Genomic DNA, 20,399 nt, shown 5'->3' with positions numbered 1-20,399 from the left:
GCTTCCTCAATCTCTCTAGGTGATCGATAGAGCAACGGGTACACAGTCCTCAACAATTGCTCTAACATAGTCATACTCCTCTCCATGGCCCACGTGATCTGAGTTCAAGTGGGACAACGCGTCTGCTATATTAGTCTTTCCTGGGCGGTACACTACTTTTAAATTGTACCCTTGTTGCCTTAAGACCCATCTCTCTATCCTGGCGCAAGGTCTCGAAGTACTGGAGTAGATACGCTCCAGGGGCTTGTGGTCGGTCTCCAACTCGAAGTCCTGTCCAGAAACATACATGTTAAACCGTTCACATGCCCAAACCAAGGCCAGCGCTTCCTTCTCCGTTTGGCTGTAGCGCCGTTCGACGTCACTTAAGCTCCTTGATGCGTACGAGACAACTCTCCACATGCCTGCCTTCGCATGGATTTATACCGTCACAAGTAAACTCATGGCCAAAGAACGTAAGCTTCGACAACCTAAACTGGCACTTGTCTCCGTTCACCGTCAACCCCACTTCACTCAGCCTATCTAACACAGCAAAAAGACGCTTGTCGTGTTCCTCCACGTCACCTCCATGAACAATAAGATCGTCCGAAATGTTGGCAACCCCAGCACAACTCCTTAACACGTCTCTGATGATTTGCTGATAATTTTCTGGTGCCGATGTCACCCCAAACATCAACCGCTTGTACCGATACAGCCCTCGGTGCGTGTTGAAAGTAGTGATGTGGCGACTTTCCTCGCTGAGCAGGATCTGGTGAAAACCTCACTTGAGATCAATCTTGCTAAACATGGCACTTTCATTCAAGTCATGTAACAGCTCCTCGACGGTTGGAATTGGATGCCGCTCCCTGACGATTGCTTCATTCAAATGTCAACACAGACCCTCGCGTCACCGTCACCTTTGAGAACAACCACCAATGGCGATAACCATCCTGACGGCCCTCCCGGCACTTCCTCTATGATGTTCAGCCTTAAAAGTTCACCAAGCTTTACATCAACCTTCTCTCGCAGCCCAAAAGGAATCCTGCGTACATGCTCCGCTACAGGCTTCACTGACTCATCAACATGCAGTTCGTAACCCTTCAAAAGACCAACACCACTAAATAACTCCTTGTATTTTTCTCTAACACTGCCGTCTGGTCGTCCTCCGTCAACACTGTTTGCCTGAAAAGGACCAACACGTAGCAGGTTCAGCACCTCGGCAGTTTCGCGACCCAACAGCGTACGACCATCGCCTTCAACCCCTATGAAGTCAGCCTTACTTCCGTCTTTAAACCCACATCCAGCTTGCGTGACATCTGCTGTAAAAGTTCCTAGGATCGATAAAGGTTCTACGCCACCATAAGCAAAAATTTCTTTCGCAGACTTCCGAGATTCACACTTGATCCCCTTCTGCTTTAGTAATTCCCAGGTCCGCTGTCCCATAACATTAGATGAAGCTTCCGAATCAATAGAACATCTGGTACGTACACACCACCGATGACCACTTCTTTCTTCCCTGTGGTCATCCACTGAAAAGGCATAATCGGGTCTTGACTGACGACCTGGCGTTGCAGAATCTTTTTTGTCTTCTTCTCGGGGGCAGGTCCTCGAGTCACTAGATTTGCCTCTTGCCCTAGTCTTCCGCGTCCACGTCCACCCCGACCAAATCCACCAGCACCTCTGCCACCCCGACCATGTCCACCTCTGCTATTCCTCGTTCCTTTGGATCCCGACTGGGCGCCGCCTCGCTGATGGAGTTGGGGGCATTTGACTTTGAAATGGCCTATCGTACCGCACTTCCCGCAAGTCTGACCTCGCGCCGGTCACCTCCAATCCTGACTAAAGTGTCCTTTCCGTCCGTAACTAAAAAAAAAACGTCTTCAATTTTCTGGGATTCTTCTTTCCATCCACTTTTCCACTCACTGCATTGACCCGGTCTACCAACTTTAACCCTGATCCCTTTAAGGTTGTTCATAAGACGAGGTCAGAGGTAACGCTTAGGAACGAGACTGGCATTGAACTGCAAAGAAACACTGTGTTTGTAAAGAAGTATAACGAGAAAGGAGATTTATCCAATGGCAAGGAAGACCAAGTGGTACAGGCAGGTTCTGCAGTACGGGTGGATGACCCAGGGGCAAGCAAAATGTCAGAGACGACAGTCGTACCGATGCCAAAAGAGATTCCTGGAACGTCTGAAGATTCTCAAGAACAACCTAGGCATTTCCCAGACAATGAGAATACCGGAGTGGGAAGGCCTGTTCGGAGGTCGACCCGGACTGTAAGACCGCCCGATCGTTATAAAGCCATATAAACTGAATATGAACTGAATATGATATGAACTGAATATCTTGAGCTTCTTGTCCCTTTATCGAGCGACTGGTTTGATTTAAAGGCTTCGATTTGTATGTTGAACATTTAGGAAAGGAGGGAATGTAGTGTATAGAATGCCAACGAGCATGTAATATGCGCGATGCAATGTGATGCGTGATGGTGTGATGTAATACCCTCGAGACCTGCATATATATACAGCGTGTGTTTAATTATTTAGTGAGTTCTCTTAGGTACGTGAATAAAACCGATTTCATTTTAACTGCTGTGTACTACAGGGGGTGACGTCAGGGGAAGTGTTCTTCTTCTTCAGATTTCATGAGCTTCAAAGCTGCCGTTTTGACCAATCCTTCCTAATGCCTGTTTTCTTCACCAATAAGCCATGCAAAACAAAAACAAATTTACAAAAAAGTACCTTAAAGTGCTGAAAAAATTGTAGTGGAGTCATTTTTGATACCCATCGTTAATACTTCCATTGCAATATGCAGTATTAAGACTATAATTTGCGTATATGTGCACGATCCTTCGCAGTAAAGCACTATTTCGTCGAAATGTATCATGACCTCCGCAAAGTTTTCAAACCACTTTTGGAAAATGTCAATTGCAAAACACCCCAGGACTAGTACCGTAAATACTAGCTACCTCACATTATTCAAGTGGCTTAAAACTATTTTGGAGATGTTTTGGGCTATTATCAGAGCCTTCGTTCAGTTCACGTTTTTATTTCTGTTGGGGTGGGATAGACCGACCTTGTGAGTTTGTGATTATCAAAGGCCGGCTTTTTGGGGTCATCAAATTATTTGAATGACTATAATTTCAATTCTGGTCGGATACATTGGAGAGAGGATAACTATTTAGATCGCTCATTTTACCCTTTCGAACATTTTAATTGCAGAAGTATATTATTTTTCTCTCTCTAAGATGTTTTGTTTTCCTGTTGGTTTAGTCAGTGCTGCAGTAACGGAGGTAGCAGAAGGGTACGCTGGGTAAGTAATAAACGTAATAAGCGCTGCAGTCTCTAACTTTGATTAGCCTTGACCACGAACAGCAGCCCCGCCACCAGTGAAAGCAGGCTCGCCTAGTGACCTGTCCATCAGCCACTGCAGGATGTTCACCATTCAACCACCCCGTTGCAAGAGTGCCACACCTCCAAGTGAATGGACACGAGGAAGGCATTTTTGTGCCTGCTTCCCCACTAAAACGATACCATCCAGAAAGTCCTCTGTCACAATACACCTTTTTGTTATACGAGTGGTATGTTATCCTCCTGCCTCTATGTGTCAGTCTAGTGTAGTTTTGACACTCTGTGTGTTGGAAAGAAACAAAACAAGTTAAGCCAAGCCCAGTCCAGTCTGCCACTCAATAATTATCTAAAACTCTTTCCATCCTAAATGTACATGTAAGGAGTATAACTGACCATGTCACGTGCAACTCCGCCAATGACACCTAATGCACGAATTGTACTTCTTGTAAAAAGTTGCACTTTAGCGAAACAGGAAGACTACAAGGCCGCTTATTCCGAGAGCACCAGTCCCTATTCGCTCTGACAAAGGGCTAACGTTCGAAACATCAGCTTAGAAACCCTTAACAGTGGCCGATTTACATTATTAACTCAGTTGATAAAACCACTACAACTTCTTTAAAAACGTACCCCCTCTATTCATAAGGAGTTTGTGGGTTCTATACACAGTAATGCAGGGAGGCCTGGTAACTATCGGATAAAGGGAAACGCAATCAACTAACCCGCTGCCAGATTGCAAATTGTCCCATCTCCAGTTAAATGGTTGTCACACGAACACGTGTAGGATCCAACAGTGTTGTTACATGATGCTGAACTGTTGCAATTGTGTACACCGCTGGTACACTCGTCGATGTCTGAAAAATATTTAAACAAAATTGTCAAAACAAAAAATTTGCTGTCGGTGTTTAAGCAAAAACAAAAGCAACCACTCAACAAATAAGTACATGGTTTAAACCCAGGAGTAACATGAGCCGGATGGTCCAACCACACAAAGAAACGAATATCGGCGCTGACAATTGTGGGTACCAAGAGAGGGTTAAAAGCAATTCTAGTTGGAAAAAATTTGATATACATGTCATAGATGTATTTATTCATTTCTTCATATATTTATTATACCCTTAGCACCCTGACTGGTCAAAAACATATCGTTTATTACGCTGGTATAGATCCATAGAATATTGAAAAATTTTAAGTTTGTTCTAGAAAAGCAATAGACCGCCCTTAAAAAATTTGCACACACTCGCCTTTGGTTTGCTATTTACAATTTTTCTTGTGTTCTCCCAACATACTGCGTGGATTATTAAAGCCCAACATACTGCGTGGGTTATTAAAGCTAGGCAGCAGTCTAGTGCTTCAATAAAAATTGGACAGAAAGTAAGTGGGTTACTACCAGTGTTAATCTTTGGATGCTTTTCCACAACCCGTAAATCTGGTTTGTTGCTCAGTTGTGGGCACCGGACCGCAGAATTCAAAGCTTTGAGCATCCATTTTTAAGCATTAGCTCTTACATTTGAGACACGATCAAGGAACTACATGACACTAAAAAAGGATAGAAATTTAAAATACCCTTCCGTCAATATACTATTCCTAATATACTAGTAAGTGCACCTAACTGCCAAACAACTTGGTTGTCACTTGTGCCACACTAAGCTGAAACACGACAATTCATGATATACTGTTTTTAATCTCTACTTCGAAGTAAATGAAAATGTTCCTTGTTAATGTCGATAATTTCTTTGTTCACCGAAGTGTGATCGATGATTTTTTTCTAAGAATGAGCACTTGCACATAACGTGATACCCTACAAGGCACGATTAACAACAATTTAAGCTGATAATTTTTATTTTTAGACTTACCTTCTTCGCAGTTTTCTCCAGAAAATCCAGGAAGGCATTCGCATTTACCCTCAACACAGTTGCCGTTATTCTGACAGGGATTGCTGCCACTGCACAGATCGGCTATAACTAATACAAAAGTAACTATATTGGACCAAAAAGCCGATCTGATCAGAGTATTGCCCCACGTTACCAATAGAGAGACCTTGACTGTGCTCTGTTCTGTTGTAGAACGCGCAGGAAGCGGCTAGACCACGAAAGAAGTTTGGGGAGAAACAAGACACGTATTCGAGTGTTTTTCTCCACTCCTTGAGTGTTCTAGCCGCTTCCTAGGTGCTTTACAACAGAACAGAGTACAATCAAAGCTTCTCTATTAGTTTTATGATAAAGATGCCGTAAAGTTGATTCCTCAGAAAAAAAAAGTTGTCGAACAATTTTTTTCGAAAAATACACTAAAAAAGATAGGTCACCAGGTTTGTTTAAGAGATATGATAGGCCAAAATACCCTGGCACTTATCACGTGCGTCATTTCATCTGTTCACGTTACATTTTTGCAGTAGCTGGAAGCAAGGGTTTTTAAAGTAACACTTGAAAAAAAAATCTTGATGGGTGGAAAGTCTCTAGTGTATGGAACAATTTGATACATATTTTGTGGGAAAATTAAGCAACCTTAAACGACATCGAGTCAAAACGTTCATCCAGTCGTTGCTGTCAGGGTTGTATCATCGAGTGACGGGCTTCGTGCACACTTGGAGCTATATCTTTTTTTCCCTTCAATGAATGTTTTCTTCATTTCTCTGATTTAATGGGGATAATTTTTACACCAAATTTATGCAATGAAAATATGGGTCACCGTCTCGGTGCTAGTTGAAGATTCTCTTTACCTGGGCCCAATTTTATAAAGGGCGCATAACGCATTCCCAAGGATTAATCCCTATCCGGTTGATAAGTAAGAGCAAAATGTACTGCTCTATCCATCGGGTAGAGATTTATCCAGTAGCCTGGGGCCTGGTCCATTGACTGAAAAACAATACCGTGTTCTCGGAGTGTGCGCGCGCGTATTCGCCTGATTACCTGATCATAATGCGCAGTAGAGGATGCGCAATGCAACACTGAGGAATCATCTCAATTGTGGCTCACAAGAGCACGCAAGTGTTTTTCACATGAAAATTAGAAAACAAACTGCTCAAGGAGTGCGTTTTATGAATGAACGACAGCCGAATTCACAGGAATATGAGGATTGCTCGGAATGACAGCGCCGTCAATTAAAACTTGGCTGTGTGACTAATGTGGCTTTCTACTCAATGCATCGGAAAGTACATCAGAGAAAGCTCTTGGTTGTTCACTCAAAGGGCGGACGATGCAATTTATGAGGCTTTGTTCACTGCGATGACCGAATATCGCCATGATGAGCTAGCTGCGATGGACCTTAGAATAACCGCAGTCGCTCTGACACTGCATTTTTTTGTGTGAATTTTAATCGTTATACTAGCTTGGTTATAATTTTTTATCATTTCTGTTTTGTTCTGTTTTGTTTTTGAACACGAAACTACATGTGCTATGCGAGTGTTAGCGGTGTTTGAGTTTTAATTACTGTACGTAAGCTTACGCACAATCAAACTGAGCGCGTTAACCGCGTTTTGTACCATGACAGAGCACCCCCTTCCATCCAGTGACAGCGCGCGTTATATTCCAACTTTACTATAAATGTATAGAAGGCACTCGAAATGAATTAAATGAAAGTACTGAGACTTGAAAATTCCAACGCGTTTAATCTAATCTCTCGTTTCCGAACTCTTGCTTATGCGTATACATCTTTGCCAATGATCATTTCCCTGATCTATGTTTTGCCTGCTCTCCTGTTTTTTTTGTTTGCTTTGAAACTTTACAATGTAAAGTCTCACCCGATGACGGTTAATCAGTATTCTAGCGTGCAAAAAGAAATCGTGGTTCAAAAATCAGGCACCAGTAGTAAAAATTAAAGTAGTTAAAAATTATGGACGTGTTTGTATTTATATACCATGTAGTTCAGTGTAAAGTAAAAGAGCTATTTAAGTGTCATTATAATTATTACCATAGACTAGAATAAGATTGAGAATGGCCGTGGAAAAGTTACATTTAGGTTTTTGTATATATTGTATGCTTTGAGTTAAATTGTCGATGAGGTGATTTGTTTGTTTCTAGTTTTGAAGAATCTTGTCGATTTATTCTACATGGAAATCGCTATATAAAATAATGACGATCATTATATAAAGTAATTATAGTCTATACTTCAGTTTGCGTTGCATGTCATTCGTATGCCTTGTACCCCTGAAAAAGCTACCCTCTCCATCATCTTTGTCTTTACAGATGCGGTTTGCAGTTGGAGTGGTTTTTACGTGACAACAACAAAATTAAAAAATAAGGAATTATTAATCCTTGAGATGTTAGTTTAGTTATTTTTTAGTTTTACTTAATCACAGTGGAAACGATTGAATAATAATAATAAATAGATAAAGAAATAAATATTTTTAACAAATTTGTAGTTTGATAGGGTTTTTCGTCTTGTGATAAATCAAGGTTGAAATTTCTAAGCTTTTGCGTGCCACGATATTAAAATGGCGGCCGAGAACGCTGTCACGTAGGTTAAAAAGTGACTTATCCGCTGAGATTACAGTCCTTGTATGAGAATAAGTGCTTATAGAGATGTTTGTAAGCCCTGAGAAGGCGACTACTAGCAGCCGTATTTTTGCCGCTCAGAGGGACACAAACGTAATAAGGTCTAACCAACCTGTCTCGCAAAATTCTCCTGAATATCTAGGCTGACAATGGCATTTACCGTCTCTACAGGTCCCTTGGTTCTGACATGGATTGCTGTTACACTCATCTATGACAAAAAATAAAAATTAAACGAAAAGTGATGATAGTTTCTTAGGAACACTACACTTTTTCTTCCGTGGAAGATAATTAGTCAACTGCAATGCAAGGAAAAAGAAGACGGTAAGTGGTGGACTTGTGATTTTATAAGAATTGCTGATGGAAGAACTAAATACTTCCAACGATAGTAAGACGTAACTAACCTATCTCGCAGTGTTCTCCGTAAAATCCAGGCTGACATTGGCAGTAACCGTCTGTACAGCTCCCATGGTTCTGACATGGATTGCTGTCACACTTATCTATGACAAAGTATTCAAATAAAAAGTAACAGAAGTTTCTCAGGAACACTATACTTTTTCTCTCGCGGGAGATAATTAGTCAAAGCCATACAATGAAAAAGGAGAACGTAAGTGGTGGATATGTGATCTTAAGAGCGTGTCGACGAGAAAACTTGGCAGGAGGCGATGAACCTCAAATCACCGATTTTGCTCAAACTTGGCAAATGTAAGCAGTAAGCCTCGGATAAGGTATGTAAGTGATTTCGTTGTGCGTTTCAGGTTTTTAACCATTTTCTTTTTCCCTGTGTTGAGAGGACCAATATATCACGGGCTTATTCATTTTTCGGTGAACCAGCAACTATCTCAAGCTTAACAAATAACAAGTCAAATATTTTGGTGGCCGTAAGTCTTTGTTACATTTTAAACTTTGTAGACTAGAAACACAACATGTCAAATGGATTTCAAAGTTGACTGCTGAACAAAGTTGCAGGCGCGATCTTGTCAAAGATGGCGAATTGTCCTTTTGATTTATATCAGCTTTTAGGGCACAAATTATCTTTTTGCCACCAACACACATCATGTAAGTCAATAAGTATCACACCGTAAAAGACCAATCATTTTGATTGATCTTTCCAAGAACTCTCACCGCGTTTAATATTTCAACAAGGCAACGAAGCAAATCGAATCTGATACATTGTTGACATAATGGCTATTTATATCATATCGAGCCAAAAGATGCATCTGAGGCACCACAGAGACATGTATGTACTATCAAGTTTCTTCCTAGATTTCTTTTGTCAGAAAGTTCGACTACGTGCGCCCTTGATGTTCATCGTCAACTGCTGCGTTTCCTCTAGAATAATACAAATATGGCTGCGAAAAAAGTTCTCAAAAAGAGCTCAACTTACGTTATTCAAAGATTATCTCCTCGTTCATGTTTAACGATACCCTCTGGGAAACTTATTTCAAATTTCAAGTAATTCTAAGTTAATGAAACAAAGATGTGGTGTACGGAATTTTGATGATACAGACTAAAAAGGGGGAGGTAGCTGTAAATTTCACGCAGCACGGGTTATGAAATCAGTTGCCCCCAAATGTTATTACTAGTTTTCGAAGTCCAGTGATAACTTTCACTGCCCATATAGGAATAATGATCAGAAGTGGTTGGTCATCAGAAATATTGAACCTTAAAATATCCTTAGTTTTGGACTTTGTCAAAACCAGAAAAAGTTGTCTTTACTTAAGGGAGAGGTAAGGGATAAAATAAAATGAAAAAGTTAAAACAATTCAATTTTCTTGAATTCTGATAGATATAGAACACAACCCAGCTAATTGAATTTGCAGATGGATTTTTGGTTTGTCACAGCAGCAATGCGAAGTTAGCTAGTTAATTATGCAAAAAATGCAAGAAATGGGGGTTTTCCCAGGGGAATCGTGTATCTCCCAGGGAATTAAGTATTTTGACCTATTATTTTCGCACGTTTGTTAACTAATGATCCTAACAATTGTGCCAAGTTTGAGCCAAATCAGTGATTTGAGGTTTATCGCTCCCCGCCCGGTTCTGCCCGGTTTTCTCGTGGACATGCTCTCAAAAGGATAGCTAGTGGAAGAACTAAATACTTCTGATGATAATAAGGTGTGACTAACCTATCTCACAGTGTTCTCCGGAAAATCCAGGCTGACATTGGCATTTACCATCTGTACAGGTCCCTTGGTTCAGACATGGATTGCTCTTACACCTATCTATGTCTTAAAAATAATTCAAATAAAAAGTGACGAAAGTTTCTTAGGAACACTATACTTCTTCTCTCGTGGAAGGTAATTAGTCAAAGGAACTGAAGGAACAAAGAGGAGGTAAGTGGTGGACTTGTGAATCTATAAGAATTGCTGATGGAAGAACTAAATACTTCCGATGATAGTAATGTGTAACTAACCTATCTCGCAGTGTTCTCCCGAGAATCCAGGCTGACATTGGCATTTACCGTCTGTACAGATCCCTTGGTTCTGACATGGATTGCTGTCACAATTATCTATAACTCAAAGGAAAACAAATGACCAAGGTCCTCAAAAATTATGCTTTTTCTCTCTTACTAGTAGCCATCAATTAGTCACTGAAAGGTATGGGAGAAAGAGATAGTAAGTAGTGGACTTGTGATTTCACCAAGGGGAAGGAGTTGAAAAAATTCATAAAGTATCTGTAATAAATTTCTTTTAATTATAAATGTAAAAATCAACATTGCTAGTTTATTACTTGACAGCCATCGATTTCCACTGTCCCCATTTACTTCCTATTCCATTCCCTATCGCCGTAGCCGTGGATTTCCCCTTCCCAGTCTTCCTCCTCGTCCTCGTCACCTTTGCCAACCCCTGTCTCCGGCCTTGTTTATCTTTCTCTTCTGCCCCATCCAAGTTTCATCTACGATGAGTGCATTCATTGTACTTGAACAACTTTGTTTCACATGACTAAAAAAAAAAATGGAAAGCAGAAATACAATCTCCTACCATGTTCACAGTTGTGGCCAGTAATTCCAGGAGGACATAAGCAGCGATATCGTGAAGAAGTAAAACCTGACTGACAGGTTGCTTCGTTCTTGCACGGTGAGTTACCACAGGCATTCTGAAAGAGGGAAAATGAAAAGACTACCTATGAGCAAAATTGTTTCGTTATTTATTTTTCATTGTTTCTGTTTTTTTTACTCTCTTATCCTGAAATCGATTTTATTATTTTTCACGTTTTGTAAGGGATTGCCAAGTAGAGAAGTTTTGAGTATTGATTTTTACTTAAAGCCGCTTTATCGTCAATGACTGATGAATACTTAATAATCATTTGTTGAAGTAAAAAATAATGATCACAGCCTTTTAACTTAATTTTTTTCTCCCATTAGATAATGTTCTTACATTTGTTCCATGGTAAACATAGTTTGCTGCCTTGATCAGGTCCTTCTCATGTTCTTTACTAGTTGAGTTGTTCAGTTCACAGTTTTCTGTCTCAGGTCCTCTCGGACGTACTTTGAAGTTTATACTGACACAATTGTGTTCCAAGTAACAACGAAACTCACACGTGTCTCTGTCAATCACCATGATGGTTGCTATGGTGTGGTTAACAAGACGCTCCCCTTCGAAGAATAACGAAGATGGAAATGCTAATACACGACAATTACCTGAAATAGTTGAGATTGTCGGGAGGAAAATAACAAAATTATTAAAACAAAACAATGTCATAAATGTGTCACCACTATGTCATCGGTTTGCAGGTACGTCTATTTCACAATTCAGAAAGTAAAGGTATTAAATGATCTAGTAATGTAGGAAAAGTGACCTTACTCTACTATAGCTTGAAACTATCATATCAGCCAATATGAGTGTTTAGAAAAAATAAAACGAACAAAAAAACAGAGATAGTATGAGTCATTATGCGATTTTTCACGTATATGTTATAACCTTGGGTTTGTGACACAATTTATTTCGTATGGTCGGCAAAGCTGAGCGGAAGGTAAGGGATGCAGCCAAACGTTCGGTTCTATGGTGATTTCTTCAGAAAGATTGAAGAAAGCGGAAATCGGTTGCCAAAAATAGATTCCTATTGAGAAAATACAAGTGAATACACTCATCTTTGGGTTTCAGAGAAGGGAACTAATGTTGTTGAATGTCACCCACATTCAAATAATGTCGACTACAAAAATATGTGTAATAATGTGATACAGTGCGGCAGGATAAATTGAGAAACACAACAATTTACTCTTAAATGCTTCCCTTTCGGATATTGAGACAGGTGTGTTTTGGTTGTTTTGGTAAGTCGTGAATTGATACAAGAAGCTAAGAGTGTGAAAAGGGTAAAAGTTATATGAAAAAAACTATGAAGAACTTACCATCTAAACAGGCCAAACCATTCTGAAGAATAAGCAAGAAAAAGACAAAGTAGACTAAAGAAATCATAGCAACTTGAGGTACTTCACATGTTCCTCAGCAATAAGCTGTCTTTAAGATAGCCGCCTGTTTTAGTTGGCTATTGTGATGTCATACGTCATACAGCCGACTGAAAATTAGCCAATGACGAGTTTTGACAAATAAGAATGAAATTTCCCTTCAAAAATTATTTTTATGTCACTACTGGTTTTTCAACAGAATTGTATCAGTGTTAGGTTTTCCGTCAGGAGAAAGTTGTTTTAACGCCCATTGTAGTTAAATAGTCTGTGGCGTTTCTTTGGTTTCAAAGGGTATTCCTCCCAGCTATCTCCTGTTGCCTGGCAACAGCTCACAAAACTTCTTTAATTTTTAAAAAGAGAAGTTCAAGTTCGAATAAAGGCTGCAGAATATATGCATATAGTTTATAAAAACAGGTGGATAAAATTACATCACTTCGTGAGGAACTGAAGTTATTGGCGTTTTTTCATCAAAATTTTCTCAGTGTTAGATTTCCCATCTGGGGGAAGTTATTTTGACGTCCGTTATAGTTAAATAGTGTGTGGCAAATAAAGGCTACAGGATGAATGCATACAGTTATTTTTTTACAGCAGGTGGTTCCGAAGGCAATATAAATGAAAAGTCCGTTCTCAATGATCTAGGATGAAATAGGTCATGTGGTGAGTTTCAAGATGATTTGGTGTAATCAACTAAGTTGAAAATGCAAATTAGCTTCCGCAGAGAGTTTTTAAAGCTGACGTTTTGAGTGTTCGTCCATCGTCGGAAACAATAGAGGAATTTGGGGTTGTGTGTGGTTTATGTAATGAGAAATGAGGCTACGCTATGTATGGGAACATGGTAACGTGAAAAACAAGAATAAAGTGGTGGGGAGTAAGAATGACAATTTGAAAGATAAAGTTTGTTTTAAATCTGTTGAATTGATACTTTTTCATCATATTATATACCCAATCAGGAATAATTCACTCAGATCGCCGTCGACTGATGTTATTCAACTATTTTCGATATTAGTTGGCTAATGTAACAAAAGGGCTGCTCTTTCCAATGCTGTGAAGTGAATAGCTTAGAAAAAAAATTATCGCCCAATTCATCAAGCTTACGATATGTAAAAGTTGCCGTTAATAGATGTTGCTATAGTTATTTTAGTTCTTGACTTGGTAACAAAACATATTTCGTATTTGAAGCACTTTTGAAAGAGGTAATGTGTAGTAAACATAACAATATTCGATCGCTTTTTACTGACATATAAGTCACCACCATTGTTTCCTTTATAAACAGATCAACGAGACAAGAGACTATTTCTTCTTGGTACAGAGCAAACTTTCACTTCATAAAACTTAGAAATTCACGGTATTAAACACAGTCAACTCTCAGCTAACGGACACTCTCGTAAGAGGAAAGTGATATAAGAGGACAGTTCTATCTACGGACGCGTTTTTTAATTCCCCCTGTCGTCTCCTAGTCAAACTCTGCATTTACACATCCCTGTAAGGAGAATGTGTGAATGTTTGTTCTTTTCTTCTTTTCCCTTTTTCCACAATTACAGCACTTCTTTTTGTCAGCGAGATGCTTCATGCTATAGTCTACAATACAGTGCATCTGTCTTTCACCTTAATTTTCGAGGAAGTCTCTTATTTCCTTATACCCTTTCTTATTTTTCTCTCTCAAACTATTAGACCTATTAGCTATGAGCCTCTGCTGTCTTTAATAGATATATCTTATTAGACGTTTTGTTGTGTAGTATCGCTGAGTATTTTTACGAGTTGTACCGTATTTTGACGAGTCCGTAGGGCGAGTCAAAATACAAATAACGAGTAAAAATACTCAGGATACTACACAACAAAACGTCTAATAAGTTATTTATCATCCAACACGTCAAACTGTTATTTCAGTGCGGGCGAATTTCGCGGATATTTATTTACGGGGAGTGCGTGATAGAAAAATGCAAAGCGCGTCATAGTCGTGTTGCTGTTTCTTTTTTCTTTAATAAATGAAGAAATTTCTAGGTCGTCTAGTTGTTTTTCTCCGTTCGATTCATCTAAAGAATAATTGTCTCCTGGTGTTGCTTTCATTTCTGTTTCTCTTCTCCTTTAAAGCTATAATCAGTAGTCTTGCCAACATTATCTTAATATATTTTGGCATATATGCAGATAGTCTCTGTTAGTTCATCGATTGGTCGAGCTTTGGTCTGCCCAAAAGTGAGGTCTAGTTGGAAATAAACTCCTTTTAGTACCGAAGAAGAGCGCTCAGATACAGAGCCAAACATCAAGACACCGCAGTGCAAAAATGCCACAAAGAAAATTAATAAAACACTACAAATGACAATGATTCTGCAGATACCTTGAAAGCTTTGGATTTTTATGGCGAATGATTCGCAAGAGTTTTGTATAGACTATGGATATCAGGATTCCAAGTGTGGCATTTTCTGCTTCTTGCCATGTGATGGCTTCCTGGAAACTTACACTTGCGTAAATGTTTACTTGCAGTTTTCCCGGCGTTGAAGAAACTTTACTTTGTCGTAAGTAGGTACGTTACTACGGAAAACACATAAAATACCAATTGGAAAATCTCGACCCAATCAGTAAGGACTTCAGTTGAAACATCGAGACTGATAGTTGTAAAGCCTGAAGCTTTCTCTTCCAGAATTAGAAAAAAGAATACAATATAAAGAAAGAAGCATATCATATAAAACTAATGTGAGGTTGTTTCCGCCCAATCAAGGGAAAGAAGATCAGTTCTTATGTAGACCAGCTACCTCAACCTCGTAGAGGTATGTGGCAACACCTAAAATATTCATAAATGAATTGAATGCGGAAATCTCCTCGAGGACAACTCTAGTTTTCTTGTGAGTGTGTGTGAGTGAGTGAATACTTTATTGATGTGTCAAGAGATTTAGCTACCAAGCTAATTAGGGACACACAAAAAAATTCCTATCTACAATATTTTTAAATGATATTCATATAAATATCTACAATAATTGTCAACAGCTATTGTCAAGCCAATAGTTGTTTCGTAAATTTGTAGCCATGCCAAATCTGCTTTGGTTCTTATACCCGAGGTCTGCTAGAAATCGTCCTCCACGACAAAATGAAAACTGTCCCCACTTTGTTACAGTTCCAGTTTCCTTGGCATATCGATATCGCCATGGCTTTGGGCAAAGTTATAGTAGTTTGTAATTCCTCGCAACATTGTCCACAAGCCTCCAACCTGGTATATTTTAGATGGTCTTGTCTTCGTCCTTTGTCGAGTATCCATCGAAGTATTCTTGGAACAATGTTTGCATGTACTTTGGAACTTAGACACTATCAAGAAGTCTATTTTGGGATTCATTTGAGTCAGTGGTATGTCCCATTTTATATTTTTAATTAGAAATGTAGATGTTAATTTAAACCACATGATTAAATAGTGCTTTTCGCACCCGCTGATTTGCCAATTATGAGGTAATTAAGCAAGCACTATTCACCTCCGAGCAGACGAAGAGACAGACAGCGCGTCATGAGTTTAATTTCCGATCGTTTTTTGGTGTCTTGAGAGAAATAAACTCATTTTTTGAAATTTGAGAGTAGTGGATGTTTACCTCCACTTTGCATTGGTGAATAATTGGAAATTATTATGCAGATCAAAAATTGCTTGAAACCTCAAAGTAGCGGGGGCAAAGTAATATTGTCCATTAAAACCCAACTTTATCGTTCATGAAAACGCAGTTTATTTAAAACTATAAGTTGGAATGGTTTGAAGCCGAGAAATTTATCACTGGTGTTGTATATTTTTCCCGAAACGTCACTAGATTATTCTACTTATTTTACTCTACATTCAAGTTTGGACACTGGTCGCTTCTCTATCAAACCGCTCAATGATATTTGCATGGCTATAACAGGTAAAATGACGTGTGTGTGGAGGTAAAAAATATCCTTGTCACTGAACGGCAAAAAATAGAAAAAACCTTACTCGAATTCACCCTGGGTTGTCTTACTCGAGCCATTCCAACAAGAAGAGAATGTTCATCACCAGTATACATTGTTTGCTTCACCTCTTGATCGTTGTACCATCTACCGGAAAACAGTCCGGGGATGAAAATATCTTCTATTCAGCTTTGTTGTTTGCCAACTAGATCAAATACAAAGTTATCGCTATTGCATAAATAGCGCCATCTACTGCGAGGATCGTGCATCATACGTATCTAATACCGCAGTTCAAAATATATGAACTTCATATATTCATTGTATCTGATTTATCACTTTCACGGGTTTATTACGAATCAACTTAACGGCCTGCTCCCAGTTGGCTTGTTAGCTCAATTGATAGAGCGCTGCAATAGTATCGCAGTGGTCAGTGGTTCGAATCCCATACAGGCCTGATTTTTTTTAGGTCTGACTTTCACTATTGCATAAATAGCGCCATCTACTGCGAGGATCGTGCATCATACGTACAAATCATTGTCACAGCCAATTAATGTGCTGCCCTCCAAATCTTGTTGACAATAGCCCCACAGCCTTTCTTCTTCTTCATCACCAGATGATGTTGAAGAAGATGGAATGGCTAGAGCTTCACACCCTGGGCATGTATATTACTTCCCTACAATTTCAGGAAAAATGCACTTGCTTAAGAAATCAGAGGAAACAGAGCATGCATTTTCCCAAAACTTCCTGACCAAGAATTTCTACACAAAGCGATCTATTGTTCACACCACAAAATTACAATATTCAACCTCACAGATAAAGATCTGGGCCTGAACTTGGTAGTAGGCATGACTTTTGTCAAGATGAACTTTACCAAACTCATCTTTCTTTAAACAAAAGTTGGTTTGGCCAGCAGCCTCAGGGATTGTGGAATCCTTGTTTGCATATGGACATTTTATTCACACACACCCATCCCACAGCATTTGCAGTTAATAATCCCATCAGGAGAAGCTCTCAAGTATGGTCACATTGGATCAATATTGAGACCACTGTCAGAAATTGTCAAAGACTCATGGTCAGAAATTGTCAAAGACTCATGGTCAGAAATTGTCAAAGACTCATGGTCAGAAATTGTCAAAGACTCATGGTCAGAAATTTTCAGACTGGTAAGCTTTGTGAGCCCTACCCTCGTTTTCACAACCCCACCTCGTGGCCGCAGTTGAAAACTTGTGGGCCTCAGGGTAGCAAATGGACTTAACAAGACTCTTTGCAGGCTTAGCTGTATTTGTTTTGCAAGCAGTTCCTAGATTGGAAGCAGTAATACGACCTGTCTGCCTGCCATTTGGTACCAAACTTTATATTGTGACTACTTTCTAGTTGAAGCTTCTATTGCTCCACACTCATCAGGTGTAATCTCAAGCAATATTTGTTGACACTGCTGCAACAACTCTATGTACCGTTAATCTAACTGCAAACACTCTTCTCTAAAAAAAAGCTATTGGGCAAGGGCTTGGGTACATTACCAATTTCTTTACAAGTATACTGCTCATTTAAAGGTGCGACAAGGGACAAGACTGCTGGATTTACTGTACAGCCATAAATACTTCTAAAAATAGTTTTCCGCTCTTCTGGGGTTGGGTTAGGTGTCCTGGTTGTTCAGATCCCAGGGTTAGATCTAGTAGCCATAGGACTAACCAGTGTTTCTCCACCATCAATTCATGCTTCCTTCAGGCAGAGGTAAAATCCATCTCACTTATAGGTAATGGGGATTTCTTTCATATGACTAGAGAGAAGCCATTTGTTCTTTTCCTGTGTGCATGTGGTAGAATCTCTAATTCTAACACCAGCCTCCACAGCAAAAAGCTCTGCCCCAACATGAGACCACCCTTCACATAACCCTGCTATGCAATAGCAATGGGAAGCAATTACAGTTCCACATTTTTCTGCCAGAAACCACGTTCAAAGTGGGATGTCCCGGGCTCTCTGTGAGCGATTCACTAAGTGAGAGTACACAAAACGTCTTAATTCTAAATCAAAAATTTAGGTCCTTGAAATATGCCGTATCACTCGCTAATGTGAGTACTATGAGTGATATGTCTTCTGAATTTGCAGCTGTCGTGTCAAGATCGACTAGATCGCTCTGACAAAGGGCTAACGCTCGAAACGTCAGCTTTTTAACACTTAACGGTGGCCAATTTACAATTTCAACTTAGTTGTAGTAACCAAATTACCTAGTAAAACAAGAGTTGTTAGCCGAGGTCGATAAAAAATGAGTCCTTTATTTTGCTCTGTTTGCTTCTCTTCGAGATCATCAGAAAAAAAATATACTACCGTGACTAACTCTGGCGAACACAACAACTTCATTTGGGTTTTTGTAAGTAGTTCACAATATCTGGATATTGAACGTCCAGAAGGAGCTCGATGTTTTCGGAGAAATCACTTTTTCTCAACGCATATCGGTCGAAGCCTTAAACAGTTATTTTTTCGTGGTACCTTGACTTCGTAGGACCCTCTACACCCGCAAGGTAATCCGAATAGTGAAGGTTCACATCGGGCACGCCTTCGGAAGAAGCCATTTTGAAAGCTTAGTTATCCCCCAACATGGCGGCCGCGTATGACGTAGCAAATTTTCGTCACGTGGTTGAAAACAGAGAATTTGGTAGTTTTGGTGGATGTCAGACGAGGACATCCACCAAAACGTGATCAAAACCATCCGAACAGTACTTTTTTAATTTTATCTATGGCCAATGTTAGATCTTCAAGGAAGCAAAAGAATTATATTTCATGAAACCTTAGCAGTTTACGTTCTGGCTAATTAGGGAGCTTAAGCAACCACGACGAAAGGGACGACGACGACGTCAAGTAATCGCGGAGGGTCTGGAACGAGGACCTCGTTTTTAGCGGGAAAATGAAACTTAAGCAGTGAAGTTGCTCAAGGACGACGACGTCTAAAATCTTGTTTATTCTCGCTTCGTCAGTTTAAGAAATGACATCGTTCATAGACGTCCAAAACCTTCTTCTTCTCACTCATGGATCAAATTTGCACATATATATCGAAAGTTCGAGAGTAGGTTATTCAATTCTTGAACATCAACAGTCCAAGGAATTACTAAGCTTTAGCTTTATTTACAATAATTTACGCATCGCAAAAGTTTAAAATATTAAATTTTACGCAAGTTATTTGAGATTTAAATTCAGTTCTAAGTGTTGCTGATATAAACAAACCTATTTTGCACAAGGTTTGTCTGATTTTCAACATGCTTTAGCCTGATATGTTCTACCTTTGATGCTCCTTCCTTTGGCGAGCAAACGACGTAAGTCTGTCAATTTAATCAATGCTAGCTAGCGATCGGCACAGATAGCAGTCGTCGCCCTTCACCCAAAAATACTATTTTTTCCCGTGTGATTTTGTCGGATTAACTTTTATGGCTAAATCTATATCAAACATTTTGAAAATAGATTCGGAAAACCTGACAGGTATTCAAGCTCATGTTAACACACCGATCTGAAGAATTCTTTGTTGTTTAAAGCGTCTCGATTGAAGAACAGCAACACGCAAAATTTTTAAGTAGCAATAATCCGGCAGTTCCATACACAGCTTTTGAACGAGCTCAGAGGTGTATTACACTGCCATTTAAAACTTTTCATTCAAATAAAATGATAAACAGCACTCTTTCATAAAATATACTCAAATAAATTTAAACCTTACGTGGTCGCTTTCACCGCTTGACTTGACATCTGTTGTGCGGAGGAAGGAATATGAGTTGGTGCGTTTTCGAATTTTATTTGTTTAGAAAACTGAACAGGGTGGTTTAAATAGAACAAAGAAGCGAATACAAACTCCAACCGGCCATAGACTGTCTAAAAACTGACAATAAACCCGCACCCCTTGATGAGAAAAACTGCTTTGAAATTCGAAAGTTCACGATGACGTGAAACAGGTCCTTCTCAAGTCGTCCACGACAAGACGACGACGGAATTCTTGGTTCGCGCATGCGCAGTGACGTTCATTCTACTTCCGGTCGTCGTCCTCCGTTCGTCGTCGTGGTTGCTGAAGCTCCCTATTATTTCTTATAATGCACAACTGCTGACCAAACGTTCATAATGAAATCATAAGACAAAAAATTAAATTAAAGGGGTTTTGGTGGATGTTTCTCTCTCCATCCACCAAAACCATCATGAAAATTTCTGTTACTTCCATTAGAGAGGAATGGTTTGACCTGACTCGAGCAAATAACCACAATTTATTTCTTTGTACATGGATATTTTTGCAAAGTTCTTAAGT

General features: G+C 39.5%; 1 protein-coding gene and 1 pseudogene across 2 annotated transcripts; both read right to left on the bottom strand.

Moving 5' to 3' along the window:
- Positions 1-2,343: 2,343 nt before the first annotated feature.
- Positions 2,344-12,314, bottom strand: LOC111347545 (uncharacterized). 2 transcript variants are annotated; one of them, XM_088750847.1, is made up of 10 exons: positions 12,164-12,314; positions 11,193-11,455; positions 10,797-10,911; positions 10,229-10,324; positions 9,942-10,043; positions 8,220-8,315; positions 7,931-8,026; positions 5,182-5,289; positions 4,048-4,179; positions 2,344-3,608 (listed from the first exon to the last, which is right to left on the bottom strand). In XM_088750847.1, exons 1-10 carry the CDS (start codon positions 12,228-12,230, stop codon positions 3,247-3,249), a joined length of 1,437 nt encoding a protein of 478 aa, XP_088606973.1. In that variant the 5' UTR covers positions 12,231-12,314; the 3' UTR covers positions 2,344-3,246. The 2 variants fall into 2 exon arrangements, with proteins under 2 accessions (XP_088606973.1, XP_088606972.1); XM_088750846.1 differs by having other exon boundaries at positions 2,345-3,608; positions 10,229-10,330.
- Positions 12,315-17,480: 5,166 nt separating this feature from the next.
- On the bottom strand, positions 17,481-18,151 carry LOC148738339 (uncharacterized; annotated as a pseudogene).
- Between the last annotated feature and the right edge of the window lie 2,248 nt (positions 18,152-20,399).

The sequence above is a fragment of the Stylophora pistillata genome, chromosome 2 (assembly GCF_964205215.1).
Source record: "Stylophora pistillata chromosome 2, jaStyPist1.2, whole genome shotgun sequence".
NCBI lineage: Eukaryota > Metazoa > Cnidaria > Anthozoa > Scleractinia > Pocilloporidae > Stylophora > Stylophora pistillata.
Note: the sequence above shows the minus strand (reverse complement) of the source record. Positions and strands in the feature narration are given on the sequence as shown.